This window comes from Cydia amplana, chromosome 16 (assembly GCF_948474715.1).
Source record: "Cydia amplana chromosome 16, ilCydAmpl1.1, whole genome shotgun sequence".
Lineage (NCBI taxonomy): Eukaryota > Metazoa > Arthropoda > Insecta > Lepidoptera > Tortricidae > Cydia > Cydia amplana.
In genome coordinates, this window is record NC_086084.1 from 8,431,881 (window position 1) to 8,448,275 (window position 16,395).

At 39.0% G+C, this 16,395-nt stretch overlaps 1 protein-coding gene across 1 annotated transcript in view; it reads left to right on the top strand.

The window, feature by feature from the left end:
* The first annotated feature begins 904 nt into the window (after positions 1-904).
* The window catches only part of LOC134654988 (midasin), a 54,862-nt gene continuing 39,371 nt past the window's right edge, over positions 905-16,395 (top strand). Inside the window, exons 1-14 of the mRNA XM_063510444.1 lie at positions 905-994; positions 1,211-1,464; positions 3,364-3,612; positions 4,221-4,516; positions 4,804-5,006; positions 5,739-5,902; positions 5,979-7,489; positions 7,636-7,801; positions 7,891-10,192; positions 10,291-12,022; positions 12,149-13,778; positions 14,303-14,511; positions 15,411-15,543; positions 15,686-16,304. Coding sequence (XP_063366514.1) covers positions 905-994; positions 1,211-1,464; positions 3,364-3,612; positions 4,221-4,516; positions 4,804-5,006; positions 5,739-5,902; positions 5,979-7,489; positions 7,636-7,801; positions 7,891-10,192; positions 10,291-12,022; positions 12,149-13,778; positions 14,303-14,511; positions 15,411-15,543; positions 15,686-16,304 — 9,558 coding nt within the window. The remainder of the gene's footprint in view (positions 995-1,210; positions 1,465-3,363; positions 3,613-4,220; positions 4,517-4,803; positions 5,007-5,738; positions 5,903-5,978; positions 7,490-7,635; positions 7,802-7,890; positions 10,193-10,290; positions 12,023-12,148; positions 13,779-14,302; positions 14,512-15,410; positions 15,544-15,685; positions 16,305-16,395) is intronic.

The window sequence follows — 16,395 nt, forward strand, 5'->3', positions numbered from 1 at the left end:
TGTAATAGAGACAGGCTCTGTAAACGTATCGTCTTATTTAAATGTATGCGTAATTGTGTATGTGTGCTAATTTGGCCCGAGAAATTGAACGGTAATGTTCCCAAAGGCGGTTTCCAGTTATATGCTTTCACTGGCCAAAATAGTGAGTAATGTGGAGTCTTGCTAGTTCGCGCTTCGCGCCTCCTTTGACGCGGGCCGAAAAACCGACAAACAATGCGCGAAGGCGTGAACAATCTGCGAAATCGACGCCACACTCGCGTTCGCGGCTTCGCACCGCGATTCGCGCACGAGTGTGGAGGGCCCTTAAGCCTCTTTGTCGCGTGTTTGTCGCGTGTTTGTCGCATGTCCAAGCATGTTTGTCGAACGAAGCAATTGCAGTGGAGTCCAGACGAGACAATTTTTCGCCAATCATATGGAATGGAAATTGGTGATTAAATTGTGTACGTGTGGACGCTAGATGAGATTGGCGCCAATTATTTTCCTGATTAAATTGGTCGATTTGCCCAGCTCGTCTGGATACGGCTTAATTTACTAATTTCATTCTGAACATATCCTTTATCCTTGTCCAAACCATGCTTTAAATTTATAAGTTATTGATTAAGCATGTACAATAAAGGAATTTATCCTATACATTAATACTTAAGAATATATAAATTGCTCCTATAACTGAAAAAACAAAACTAAAAAGACTACTATTTCAAAAGTTATACTTTTATCCTATTAAAAACTATTGTAAATTACAAAGCCGACAATTAGTGTATTTTGGACTAATGTAATATTGCATTATAAATGTCTATGAAATGTCATTGTCAGTGTCAATAACAAAAACATGTGGACGTCCGGCGCGGAAGATCGTGCACGTTTTTGTTGAAAAGCTTTGTGATATACCCCTGTTCATGAAAATATGTATAAGAATATATCAGTGGCCTTAAAGGCGCTGGGGCTGGAAACCACCAATTCCGAATTAAACAAAGCTATTCACAATAATGTTATAGTAAGTACTGAAACCCACAAACCAAACTTAGTGTTTTAAAACTTTCGTACTATTTACCATAGTATTGTATTTGCAAGATCATGTCTTTTGTAAGCTGGTGGGGCTAGTTTTGCGTGACCATTACGGGAAATTCCTGGTTCTATACAAAAGTTTATACCTACGCTAAGTAGCTTTGTTAATATCATCAGTATAATAAATAAGCTTTTAAAATTTCAGCCATTATTGGATAAACCAAATGGTCTTCAAGAGGCTATCAAAGTATTGTCTGAGTATGTCCTCAGGTTTGAAGATGCACACTTATTCAGAAAATACTTGTCAAACATTCTTCTGGCGTTAGTATCAACTAAGATTCCTCTAAAACCTGTGTTCGCAAGCTCGAACTATGGCACCTGCACGGATGCTGAGAAGAGCTATCACCTGGACTATTGTATTTCTCTGTCACTGCTGAGTGAACATCCTGATGTCTTACAGTAAGTTTGCTTTCTATATACTTTACAGTCCAGTAGAACCTCGATTGTCTGAACTAATTGGGACCATTCTAGTTCAGATAATCAATAGCCAGGGTTGGGCAAAATACTGGCTTCCACGTATTTGAAATACAAATTACAAAATACATTTTTAAAAGTATTTGAAATACAAAATACAAACTACTTTGGTGACGGGTATTTGAAATACAAAATACAAATTACAGTGTTTAAAATAATGTATTTCAATTACAAAATATACCTTTATTTATTTTTTTGTTTAGCATTTAGTTTTAACGTTAACGAATATCCTTTCATATAAACTTATAGGGTCATTGCGCTAGTTTTCGTCCAGCTCTAGTTTACGTCCACTTGCACGAAATTTGCACTGCACAAATTTGGACTGATTTCAATCCTTATGTCTAAGGCGTCTAAGCAATATATCTGTCTACATATAACAATGATATTTCGCAAAAAGGATGCGCTGGTGGCCTAGCGGTAAGAGCGTGCGACTTGCAATCCGGAGGTCGCGAGTTCGAACCCCGGCTCGAACCAATGAGTTTTTCGGAACTATGTACGAAATATCATTTGATATTTACCAGTCGCTTTTCGGTGAAGGAAAACATCGTGAGGAAACCGGACTAATTCCAATTACGGCCCTAGTTTACCCTCTGGGTTGGAAGGTCAGATGGCAGTCGCTATCGTAAAAACTAGTGCCAACGCCAATTACTGGGATTAGTTTCCAAGCGGACCCCAGGCTCCCATGAGCCGTGGCAAAATGCCGGGACAACGCGAGGAAGATGAAGATTTCGCAAAAAGTAGTAAATTAAAAATGAAATATATATTTGATAATCCGTCAAGTCGTCGAAAACTAGTGCATGGACGGAAACTACTGCAATGACCCTATCCCCTAGATTTAAACGAAAAGTTCCACGCAGAAGTTGACCTAATATAGATCCAGTATCCAGCCAATGAAAATTGTATCTCGGCTGGATCGGAGGTTCGCGGTCGGCTCACAGCTTGTGCGAGAGATTAGACATTTTAGGATTATAGAATTTAATAAAATGTATTTATAGAAATGTATTTTGAAGCTTGAAGTATTTGAAATACAAAATACTAAATACATGGGAGTGCAGTATTTGAAATACCAAATACAAAATACTTTTGAGGTAGTATTTGAAATACAAATACAAAATACTAATTTGTATTTCAAATACGTATTTCAAATACATGTAATTGAAATACTGCCCAACCCTGTCAATAGCAAGCGATAATTGAGGTTCTACTATATAAATATTGACATATAGAGCTTATTAACTACTTTTCATTGTTTATACAATCCTATTAAACATAGTTTCCACTGTATGTATAACTCAGTACCGACTGATATAAAGGAGTCGAAAAGTGACACAATATTTAACAAAAAGCTAAAATTGTTACTCATAGAAAAAGCTTACTACTCAATTGACGAATTCATAGAGTCTATGCGAAATGATCATTGATTTGTAACATTATAGGTATATTAATTTATTATTATTGATAACATTTTTAAATATAAGAACTGAATGACTTGTAAAATGTACCTATTTTACCAATAAAGATCTGTGTCTGTATCTGTATGCCATTTTACACTAGGCCTTTGCGCATGTTTTCATATACATGTCTCTCCAGTTTAATTTACTTTCCAACCATACATTATTGCTTGTTTCCTTTTGATACATTTCGTTGGTGTATGAATTAAACATTTTTAATGACAGTGGCATAAAATATATCACGTTTTAGTCATTATCTTTTCTATAACTTAAGTGTTTCATCCAAAAAACATTGCTGTACGTTAAAAAAAAATTGTATGTAATATAAAAAAAAATTAAATCATTTTATACACATTGGTACTTTTCTCCTCAGATATGCCCTCAAATACTTTGAAACTAATCCAGCGGCACCATTCGAACTGTTCATCCACCATGAAGACTCCTACAATGTGGCTCCAAAGAAGAGAAGGCTGCTGGATTTTAGACAAAAGATTACGGACTATCACATAGTCCAATGCTGCTATAATTTGCTACGCAAACTGCCCAATGAGTTTGCTGCTAAATGGGACTGGACAATTTTTGTAACCAATTTCAGCTGCCATGAGGATGATGAGATAAGATGGTGAGACTTAACATAAAGTATTGTATACACTAAATGAAAAATAGTTAAATATAATATTACATTAATCAAAACATCAATCATTCATTACTTATCAACAGATTTTTAGGCATTTCTAATTTAGCTCAGTATAATTTTCACAGCAATATTTATATACATACTTTAAAATTACTGATTATGTTAATTGGACATTCAATATAAAGTATTGTGTGTACAATTTAGTAGTGTAAAAGTACCAGTAGTTAGAATTTTATAAATGAAATTAACACTACTGTTTAATCCTTTCCGAGTCAAACGGACAAAAAACTATGTACGTCATTAGATTAGGGGCTCTCCAAACCCCGGCCCGTGAAGCGTTCCAATCCGGCACGCCGACAGCGTTCCAATCCGGCACGCCGACAGCGTTCCAATCCGAGCCCGCAGCCCCCCCCCCCCCCTCCTCCCTTCGGCGCCGACGGTGGCCCGCGCGAAAATTCTGAGGCGCAATATGGCCCTCAGGTAAAAAAAGTTTGCGAGACCCCTGGATTAGGATATGGTGGTTAAATACACTGGCACAGTTGTCATTGTTGTATTTATCTTCTAACTACTTTGAATTTATATTTTTCTTCCAGGATGGTAAAAGAATGCATGGTCATTCTAACAAACATGACAGAACACCAATCAAAGTTGCTATCTACAAGCCTTAACACAACTGCCCAAGACACCAAACAGGCATGCAACACGCAGACCATAGATTTACCAACCATAGAGGACACTATTCATGCTGACCTGAAAGACTGCAGCGTGGTGAACATTGATGGGATCATGCTTCCATTATTTGATAAGAGTAATGTGCTGAGTAGTAATTTGGTGCCTGTCAAATCCACAGTGAATAATTTGAGAAGTTTAGCATTGGCTGTTGCATCAGGTACTTATTTGCTTATTTCCAAAATTAACCCTTTGCAATGTAGATCAGGAACAAAATGTTACACTCTTTATGAATTTTTATTCCTAATTCTTTCATGGAAAATAAAGATTTGTAATAGTCAAAACAGTGGTGCCACAGTATTATGCGCCATCAAATGGAAGTATTGAATAAAAACAACAATATTGCTTTTATTAATTTGTATTTCGGCAGCGTAACACATTATTTAATAAATTATGAACTATTCTGATCAAATATAATTTTTGATATAAACTTACTTTTTTGCACAGGTAAAGCCGTTTCTCTACTAGGCCCAGTGGGATCAGGCAAGACATGCTTAGTGGAGCATCTAGCAGCCATAACCGGTCGGAAAGGGGTTGCTTTCAAGAAAGTGCAGCTAGGAGATCAGACAGACTCTAGGATGCTGCTGGGCTCTCACCATTGCACTGATGTACCAGGAGAATTCGTTTGGAGACCGGGTGTTTTGACTGAGGTAAATACTTTTTTAAATTGATTTATGGAGAATTTTATTTGTACCTGTTTGGCTTTGTTATGAAAGTTCACAGTGTCGAAATGAAGTCAAAATTAAAGAAACATTTGTTTTCCGCATGTCATTAGTAAGAACATATTGTTAGAAAGTGTATATGTATGTATACATTAATCTACACATAATTAAACGAGCAATTCTTGTTTATTTATTTATTTATTTATATATATATATATATTTCGGGGATCTCGGAAACGGCTCTAACGATTTCGATGAAATTTGGTATATAGGGGTTTTCGGGGGCGAAAAATCGATCTAGCTAGGTCTTATCTCTGGGAAAACGCGCATTTCCGAGTTATTATATGTTTTCCGAGCGAAGCTCGGTCACCCAGATATTCTACACACAACTACACACCGCGATGATTGTTATTCTCTATACCTACACCTGCCTACGCGTTTTCAATGTGTTAAATATTTACTAATTTCCTTTTTTATGACGAAAACAGACATCCACTTAATACTTTTCGTAATCATCAAATCAATCAAATCGAATCAATCATACCTAGTCCCATTTGTCCGAAACTTTTCAATGTTGTAAAGCATTATAGAAGTTATAGAACAAACATCATAAATCTATTCTATTGCTACTTCGTTACTTTATATGTGGTAATAATTATCTACTGCTTAGAAGTCGATTGTAGCTAACAGTGACTTTTCTTAATCATATGTAAATTTTAGGCTGTGCAAAATGGCCACTGGTTGCTGCTGGAAGACATAGACAGCGCCGCTCTAGACGTGGCGTCGACTTTGAGTTCCCTGCTAGAGAGAAATGCACTCTGTGTCCCAGGATATAGAGACTCTTTGCCGGTCACACCAGGATTTCAGCTTTTTGTCACACAAAGGTATGTTTTTAACAAAAAAATCCTAGGTTAGGTTGTTCATGAATGATAAAAACATAAATTACAATTTTGTTTGTAGGACTGTCAACACAAATTATGGATTCCAAAAGAAAATATCAAATTCGAGTACACTGCTCCAAAAACACTTAACTCAAATAAACGTCGAGCCCCTCTCACGGTCAGAGCTGGCTGAAATCGTAAACAAACTCTACCCAAGTCTATCAACAATTTGCCCAAGAATGATAGAAGTTTTCATGATGTTCTCAGTCGGAAGCCATGACACGTCTTTGCAAACAACTGAAACTGTGAATCCTGCGAAAGATACAAGTATTACAGTCATGAAAGGCTCAAGACTTATTTCCACCAGGGACTTAATTAAGTGGTGTTCGAGATCCGTCGTGGGTTTCGACGTTTCAAGCCCAGAGTCGGCTCTGAAGGTACTCCAGGATGCCATAGACATTTTCACTTGTTCAATCGCGTTGCCCGAGCATAGACTAGAACTAGCCAAAAAGGTCGGCACCTGTTTAGGCATAATCGAGACTAAATCTGAATTTTATTGCAAACATCATAAACCAACTGTGTCCTTGCATCCTAATTCCTTGGAAGCGGGAAGAGCGAAAGTCGCTAGAAAGGAAAAGACTTTAGAATCTGTTGATTTTGATAATAAACAAGTAGTCTTTTCTTTCACTCGTCAGTCAGCTTGCTTACTAGAGAGAATCGCGTGTTGCGTGACATCGAACGAGCCAGTATTATTAGTTGGAGAGACAGGAACTGGAAAAACGTCTTCTGTCCAATATTTAGCCAGGCAGACGGGACACAAGCTAGTAGTTATCAACATGAACCAGCAGTCCGATTCCGCTGATTTACTCGGCGGCTACAAACCGGTGGACATAAAATATGTGATACGACCAATCAGAAACGAGTTTGAAGAATTATTCCGAAGTTACTACAATGTTGAGAAGAACAAAAAGTTCCTATCCCATATAGACACGTGCTACAAGAGCGAAAGCTGGACCGCGTTACTGGCCTTAATGAAGCAGAGTCACAAGTCTGCTGTAAATAGACTTACGAATGAGAAGAGTGAGAAAAAGCTGAAAAAATGGCAGGCGTTTGGCCACAAACTTGTGAAATTAGACCAGCAAGTTAAAGCGGCTTCCAAACTAACTTTCGCTTTTATCGAAGGTTCGTTAGTCAAAGCTATGCAGGAAGGCCATTGGGTTCTGCTAGATGAAATCAATTTGGCCTCAGCTGAGATATTAGAGTGCTTAGCCGGTCTTTTAGAGGATAAAAACGAGACCATTGACTTGATAGAAAAGGGTGATAAGGTCCCCATAAAAAGACACCCGGATTTCACGCTATTTGCATGCATGAATCCCGCAACAGATGTGGGCAAGAAAGATCTGCCTGTTGGACTAAGGAATCGATTTACAGAATTCTTTATAGACGAGTTGACTGAGAGGAATGATTTGATGCTGCTTATAGGGGATTACTTGTATCACTTGAATCTTAGCGGGCCGATGCTGGAAGGGATATACAACTTCTACTCTACTGTCAGAAAAGAAGCGAAGTTAAATCTTGTGGATGGTGCAGGTGAGAAAATACATAAATCGAAATATTTTCTATGTTTTTGCTGTGTAGCTAGTTACTATAAACAAAGATTTGTGAATATGCTTGACTATATTCGTTTATGAACTACCTATATTTTTGCTATATACATATGTTTGTCTATTTACCAGGTAATGCACCTCACTACTCGTTAAGAACGCTCTGCAGAGCCCTAACGGCGGCAGCTAGGGCCAAATGCGGAACGGTGACTAGATCCCTATACGAAGCATTTTGTCTGTCCTTCCTTACACAGTTGGACAGCTCTTCGCATCCGAAAGTGGAAGCCATGGTTGCCAAGTAAGTAAATGCTTCTAGGACATAAGTTACTTACTTTTAACTTATCTTTATTAATACAAAGTGTAGTAAAAAACATATTTTTTTAACAGGGCAGTGATCGGAAAGAAAAATATCAGCGCAGTCCTAAATCAACTTATACCAGAACCACAAATCCCAGGGAAAAACTATTTACTTTTTGAAGGTCATTGGATTCCGCAGGGAAAACTCGAAATAGCCATTCCCGATGGCTATATTTTGACTCCCACGGTCAGAAAAAATCTTCGTGATATAGCGAGAATCGTATCCTTAGGTAGACTTCCTGTTTTGCTACAGGGTGATACGTCTGTTGGAAAAACCTCGCTTATTACATATATCGCTAAAGCTTCGGGCAACTTTTGCGTAAGGATAAACAACCATGAACATACGGACCTACAAGAGTACATAGGGTCTTATGCAACGGACGCCAGCGGGAAACTAGTATTCAAAGAAGGTGTACTAGTCGAAGCAATGAGGAAAGGACATTGGATTATTCTTGACGAACTCAATCTAGCTCCAAGTGATGTGCTGGAGGCTCTCAACCGTGTCCTAGACGACAACCGCGAGCTGTTCATACCAGAAACACAACAAGTAGTCAAAGCTGACCCCAACTTTATGTTATTTGCGACGCAAAATCCTCCTGGATTATACGGAGGACGAAAAATGCTCTCAAGAGCGTTTAGAAACAGATTCGTTGAGTTGCACTTTGATGAAATACCAAGGAAAGAATTGGAAACAATCTTACATCAAAGATGCCACATTCCTCCGACGTATAGTAAAAAGATGATTGCTGTAATGGCAGAATTGCAAATAAGACGCCGAGGTTCAGCGGCAGTCCAAGGCAAAGACGGCTTCATTACTCTGAGAGATCTATTCAGATGGGGACAGAGGTACAAGCTCGCTTCCAAGGAGATTCTAACGGAAGATAAATTTTACGATTGGGATCAACATATAGCAGACGAAGGGTACCTTGTTTTGGCTGGTAAAGTGAGACAGGCAGATGAAAGAGGAATTATTGAAGAAGTTATAGAAAAACATATAAAAAGGAAAGTTTGTCCAGATAATCTTTTCACCCTACACAAAACTACATCCCCTGTAACTAAAGATATTTTAGAAATAATTCTAAATAATCAACTACAGGAGTTCTCCCACGTGGTTTGGACGTACAATATGAGAAGACTGGCAGTTTTGATCGCAAAGGCCTTCACATTTGAAGAGCCCGTTTTATTGGTTGGAGAGACTGGCTGTGGTAAAACCACAATATGCCAAGTCCTAGCGACATTGAGAAAAACTCAGCTTTTGACAGTCAATTGTCACATGCATACAGAGAGTTCGGACTTCTTAGGAGGTCTACGTCCAGTACGACAATACAAGAACGACGGCAGATTGTTCGAATGGGTCGACGGTCCATTGATAAACGCAATGGAAAATGGCCAAATGTTTCTAGCCGATGAAATATCCTTAGCAGACGACAGTGTCTTAGAAAGAATGAACTCCCTGCTTGAACCTGATAGACAGCTAGTCTTGGCTGAAAGAGGAATGGAGGATAACTCGGAAATAGTAGTTATCACAGCCCAAAAGAATTTCCATTTCATCGGTACTATGAACCCTGGAGGTGATTTTGGTAAGAAGGAGCTTTCGCCTGCACTTCGCAACCGATTCACCGAAATATGGTGCGACAGCGTGTCTTCCAGAGAAGACTTACTAAGTGTCCTGGAAAAAAGCGTGAACAAAGGTATTTCACTGGGCAATCAAGAAGACGGTAGTACAGGGATAGGAACCTACATACTAGACTTTACAGATTGGTTGAAACACTCAGAGGTTACCAATAAATTCCCGTTCAGTTTGCGTGACCTGCTAGCTTGGGTTCAGTTTATCAATGTGACAGTTGCAAAGGGCCTACTGGATACCCCTGAAGCATACGTTCATGGCGCGTGTATGACATTCTTGGATTGTTTCGGCACTGCTCTAACTGGGCATATTGAATCAGAAACTTTATACATTCTTCGCAAGACTGCTATAGATTTCTTACTGAACCAAATACAGGCGGTTGGAAATGAATATATTGAGGGTCTAAGAGAAATGCTAAGTAATAAGCAGACAAAATTCACTGCAGAATCTGATGATAAGAAATTTGGTATACGGCCGTTCTATATCGAATTGGGAGAGAATTTCAGTATAGCCGATGACGACCAAAAGTTCACATTTACTGCACCGACTACGGGATCAAATACGCTAAGATTATTGAGAGGCATGCAACTCAATAAAGCCATCCTTTTGGAAGGTAACCCGGGCGTAGGAAAAACTAGCTTAGTAACAGCCCTTGCTAAGTCTTCGGGACATAAGGTGGTTCGCATTAATCTCAGCGATCAAACTGTAAGTATTCTCACAACTTTGGGATTTTAATAGTATTAGTGTTGTTTTTGTTGTGTGTTGTGTTGTTGTTGTTATTTTAATGTTGTTTTGTTTTGCAGGATATAACAGACTTATTTGGAACCGATCTCCCGACAGAAGACGGGTCGTTTACATTCAAAGAAGGAGCGTTCCTGAGCGCTTTGCAAAACGGTGATTGGATCCTACTAGATGAATTGAATTTAGCTCCTCAACCGGTATTAGAAGGTTTAAATGCTTGTCTTGATCACCGAGGTGAGGTGTTTATTCCAGAATTAGGAAAGACGTTTAAAGTGAAAGCAGAAACGAAATTATTCGCCTGCCAAAACCCTCTAAAGCAAGGTGGCGCACGCCGTGGCTTGCCTGTATCCTTCCTAAACAGATTCACCCAAGTATACATCGACACATTGACCAAGGAAGATCTTATTTACATCGTTGAGTCCCAATACCCAATCTTACCCAAAGATATCTTGCATAGGATTGTCCAATTTAATTGCAAAATTGCTCACGAGATCACTGAGCTACAATCATGGGCTCATAGAGGCGGTCCTTGGGAAATGAACTTAAGAGACATTCAGAGGTGGTGTGAAGCTCTTATTGAAGAACAAAATAACGGCAACGATCCACTACCAGGAAAATTGGTCGACATGCTCTATGTAAACCGCATGAGAACCACTGAAGATAAAGAGAAGATGATACAAAGTTATGATGAATGCTTTTCTCCCGAGTATCCAAGAAGCGATAGCAGCCCTCAGTTTGATGCAACTGACAAGAAAATTAGTATTGGAGATGTCGCAATAGATCGAAATATTGAGAAGGGTTTTAAAAACAGGCGCTCGCTTGAAACCAACCTGCAGGTTCTTAGAAACCAATTGCCAACACTCAAAGCTCTAGCTCAAAGTGTCAAGATGAACTGGTTGTCTATACTAGTGGGACCCACGGCTACTGGAAAAAGCAGTATCGTTCAGGTACTAGCCGATTTAACGGGCAATGACCTCCAAGTTTTACCAGTGACGTCGGCCATGGATGTATCAGATCTACTCGGTGGATTTGAACAAGTGGATTACAATAGAAATCTCGAAACTTTGTACGATCAAATAGAAACTATTACTATAGAGACCGTGCGCAACATGTGGCTAACTCAGCCAAATAAGGACTGGAAGTTGAATAAACTCACGAGCCAACTGAATCAATACAAGGCTCTACAATCCGGCGCAAACAATAGCTACGAAGCGGATACGCAAAAATTCACCGAAAAAATCCAATTCCTATTAAATCACTGTAAAAAACTTCTAGAATCCAACAAGAGACATGATGCCACCCGAAACACGATTGAAGAAACTGCAACCAAATTGAAGAACTTGCAAACGAATGTGTCCAAGCTCACATCAGTAAATGCCGGCGGCAAATTTGAATGGATAGATTCGCTCCTTGTTCGGTCTTTGATTAACGGTTCCTGGCTGCTTCTAGATAATGTAAATTTGACCTCGGCGGCAGTTTTAGACCGACTGAATGGATTGTTAGAGCCGAATGGAGTTTTGAGTATACCGGAAAGAGGGGAGATAAGCGAAATTGTACCTCATCCCAACTTTAGGGTATTTTTCACGATGGACCCGAAATACGGAGAGATATCAAGGGCAATGAGGAATAGAGGGGTTGAAATTTTCTTACTAAGATCTGAAGACTGCGATGCGAGCTTAACACAGACAGTGTCTTATATGGATTTGACTGCTCTGTTATCTTCGTGTGGGCTGCCAAATCATTACCATGAAATAGTTATTAGCTGCCATGAGTTAATGACCTCATTCGTACAAGGTATGTTTAACTTTTTTAATTATGTTTGAGATTTTTGTCTTTGAGTCTTCCCTATGACGACAACCGAACATTTCGCGATTAGCAATATTATTTTTTAATTTATTTTTTAAAATGTATATTTTGCAGGTTTAGAACGTCCAACGATCTCTCATTTACTCCAAGCTGCTTATCTTACGTGGCAGCAAATAGTTAGAGGCGTTTCCCACGAGATGGCACTGCTTAACAGCTTTGCCGATGTTTATATCAAACCGAGAGGCGGAGCAGATTTTACTTCCAATATCAACATGTCACTGGCTGAAATGAAAAACATTATGCTCAAAGCTTTAGAAGAAAGAATAAGTAAAGAAGAATACAATGCGTTAGAAACAAAAGACACCGGCCATACGCTAACTGTTAAAGGCTTATGTTCAAATTCGACAAACGCAATTGCTAAACAAATTGCGTATCCTTCTATCCAACAATCAACTCATAAAGGAGCGGACTTGGCATTACTAGCAAGCGTTTTTACCGCATACCAAAAATGCACCGAGGGAAGCATTCAAATATTACATGCTTTAATACAAGAAGGATTAAAAAACAAGTACAATGGGAACGAAGATTTAACTGGTCAATTTAATGAAGTGGCCTTCGCTGCTGGAAAGGCTTTAAAGAATTCCGAGACATCCAGGAGGTTCTACCCAGAATCCCAACCGATCGACGAAAACGAAATCACGGATGCAAATATGAAGTCGGTAACGCTTTACGATGAACTGTGGAAGACTTTAAATAAAAGGAACTTGCTTGAAAACAATTTTTCCGCCATCGATTATTCGAAGGCCATAGCAACCGGAGCATTGACCGACGACTTCGTTGAATACCCCATTCTAAAGCACTGCAAAAAATACACGGAAATAATTGATGAGTATTTTAGAAAATTAATCAAGGAAGCACAAGATTCCCTAGACGATGAAACGGTGTGTAAAATAATTCATATTTTAAATTGGAGAAACCGATTCTTAAAAGCGTGTTCGCTGCCAATATTTGTGATGAAGAAAAACAAAAGAACACCGTTGTTGAAAGAAGAAATCGTGCCCTTGCTTTACATGCACAGTAAATGGGTTCAGAAACATTTGATGGGACAACTTTTCGGCATGTTGCCGCTAAAGCATAGTCTTCGAGAAAAGTTTGAAAGAGAAACTAAGGCGATGTTGTATAACGACCAAGACAACACTGATATTGCGAAGTTGAGCAAGAAATTGCGAAAGGTCAAAGGTCAGCCCAAACTATATGAAAATGATGATGAGTTTGACTTGGCTGTAGCTAGGACGGATATTTATAAAGAAGTCACGTTAGATATGAATCAGCCTATTGAAGTACAGGCTCCGAAGCTGTCTCTAGAAGCGACTGCTTCAACGGACATAAGTTTCTCATTAGACATTCCCGATGGTACAGCTTTGTCAACAATACAGGAAAATATCACGAAAATGCTACAAGCGTCCAAAAATGCTAAATTAGGCTTAGAAGTCCAACTACTGCCTATAAACGTATACGTCATTCAAAGAGTATTAAGCATATTGAAGACACATTTCATAGACTTGATCTACAAGCTGTCTCAAGGAGAGAACATAAAAGCGGATAAAATACAAGATTTTGCAAGCATTTTGACAAACTTAACGAATTTGGCAAAAGTAACCAAAGGATTTCCTCCAACACTGCTAAATCTTCTACAGATCGTAGAAAAATTGTGCAGTGGAAATCAAGACATATTGAACATCAGGTAAAATCTTATTGCTACCTGTATATCTCTTTCTTTGTCGGTTTTTAGGGTTCCGTACCCAAAGGGTAAAAACGGGACCCTATTACTAAGACTCCGCTGTCCGTCCGTCCGTCCGTCCGTCTGTCCGTCCGTCCGTCCGTCCGTCCGTCCGTCCGTCCGTCCGTCTGTCACCGGGCTGTATCTCACGAACCGTGATAGCTAGACAGTTGAAATTTTCACAGATGATGTATTTCTGTTGCCGCTATAACAACAAATACTAAAAACAGAATAAAATAAAGATTTAAGTGGGGCTCCCATACAACAAACGTGATTTTTGACCGAAGTTAAGCAACGTCGGGCGGGGTCAGTACTTGGATGGGTGACCGTTTTTTTGCTTGTTTTGCTCTATTCTTTGTTGATGGTGCGGAACCCTCCGTGCGCGAGTCCGACTCGCACTTGGCCGGTTTTTTTTTAATGCTGAGACTGAACGCTCGCAACTCTTGCTTTTATACTATATTTGTATTCATAATTATTTTTGTTTTTAGAATATCATCACTCCCTGCAAAATTCTGGGATGAATTTTACAAAGCGCTGGTCAATTCGCCAGCACAATACCCTCTATTGTTCCTCAAAGTGCAGAATGCGAGTCCCGAAGATGATTTAGAACTGATTCCGACCAATACGAAGAGGGTGTCCGCGAATATACCACTGCTGCCCTATTATGTGCAGAAGCTGACTACGGTTGAGAATTCAGGTAACTAAAGTGTCATTCAATAGAACTTGCTAACTATGTAAACAAACCGCCATACTAAAATTGACAGTGAATGTCAAATTACTAGTAACTTTTGTTTACATAGTTAGCAAGTTCTATTGAATGACACTTTAGCAAGGACCATGTACCATCGTCTATATACGTTATTAACTGCCAATTTGTAAACCTTAATGTAAGAGATCCAGCAATGGTCAGTTAAGAGTTGCGGCTAGTATATTTATGTTTTCGTGATGTGAAATGCCAATTTGAAATTGAAGTTCCCTAAGGCGATTGACACACTTTCAACGAGTGTAGCGACATATATCGTACCGCGTGCCAATTTGTCCTCGATGTGTTCTGCCGAGTGTACTTATTAAAAAGTAATGTACATCCATACTACATTGTTAAATCAGAGGCCCTGGTCGTCTGGACCAGGGATGTTGCGGATGCAGATTTTTTGACATCCGCGGATGCGGATGCGGATGCGGATATTTAAAGGCTCACATCCGCGGATGCGGATGCGGATGTCAAGATTAGGTACTTAGAAAACGTCAAATATTACATTTTTAGTATTTTTTATTTAAAAAAAAACGAAACGTTTAGTATTTGAGCAAGAATATAGGGTGCGTTATATTTAATAAACAGTAATTTGGCCGACTTTTCTGGATCTAGACGATTTCGTTATAGGTAATGACGAAATTACCTGGCACTTACGCCGCCGCTAAGACGTTCCTGTACAGACTTGTTTGACATCCGCATCCGCATAAGCTCCGCATCGATTTTATGCGGATGCAGATGCAGATGCGGATGTTGAAAATAATGCGGAAGTTCCGCGGTTGCGGATGCGGATGCGGATGTTCGCAACATCCCTGGTCTGGACTAAATGAATTTTAATTTTGCAGGTTCTCGTCATTTACTTGCGTATGAAACAATAGCGCTGCAAGATAGAGAAGTATATTCAAGACTATTAGGCACGTTACTGAATGTTGTATGGAAAAACATTGCCACATTGGGTACTACTACCTCCATGAAAATGTAAGTACATATAAGTTGGCACGCTGTATAAAATTCTATATTACAAATACATTTAAAAAAAAAGTTCTTATGCCAATACAAAGTACCTGTACCAATTTTCATTGTTACTTAGTGTAGTTTGTTCATTTGTGTTTTTTTTTAGAAAAACCGACGCTCTATTTGAAATGAGGAAATATGAGCAACTGATGTTCTTCTTACAATCGATTATATTCTCAAAGCAATCGGATAAGTCATACGCCACGCTCCAGGATTATTTAAAAGATCACCCCACGCTAACCGAAATGATTGGGGAAACAAACAGGGTGTTCATAACACTACAGCAAAGTGTCAACCAAAATCTAAAATCTTCTATTGAAAAAACTAAGATTAAAGTTCTATCGGCTGAGCTCTCATTATTAACAGGTCTCATAATGGTCAAAATAATGTCTGAAGTCAATCCAGTAGACCAAGTAGAAAAGTATAAACTAAAAGTGAAATACATAGAAGAGGATATAGAAGTATTTGAAGCCCTGCTGAGCGCTTACTACATGCATGGGCTCATATCAGGGAGTGTCTCTGAGAACAAACTTATTGAAAAGGCTTCTGATGTGTCAGTTGAGAGTTATGACAGAGACAGTGAAAAGAGGAAGGGGTTAGAAAAAGTACACCCCTATTGCTCTATTCTACTCGAGTTAAGAGAAAACATAGGCGCGAAAATACATAAATACGCGGAAGGAAATACCTTTAGGCCGAAGGAGCCGTCATATAACGTGTTTGCTAAGGTAAGTTTATGAAATAGTTACAATTTCTGCTGTGTTTTAGTACTTAGGTGTTCCTACATCAATCAATCGATTGCCGATTGAAATCGATCGC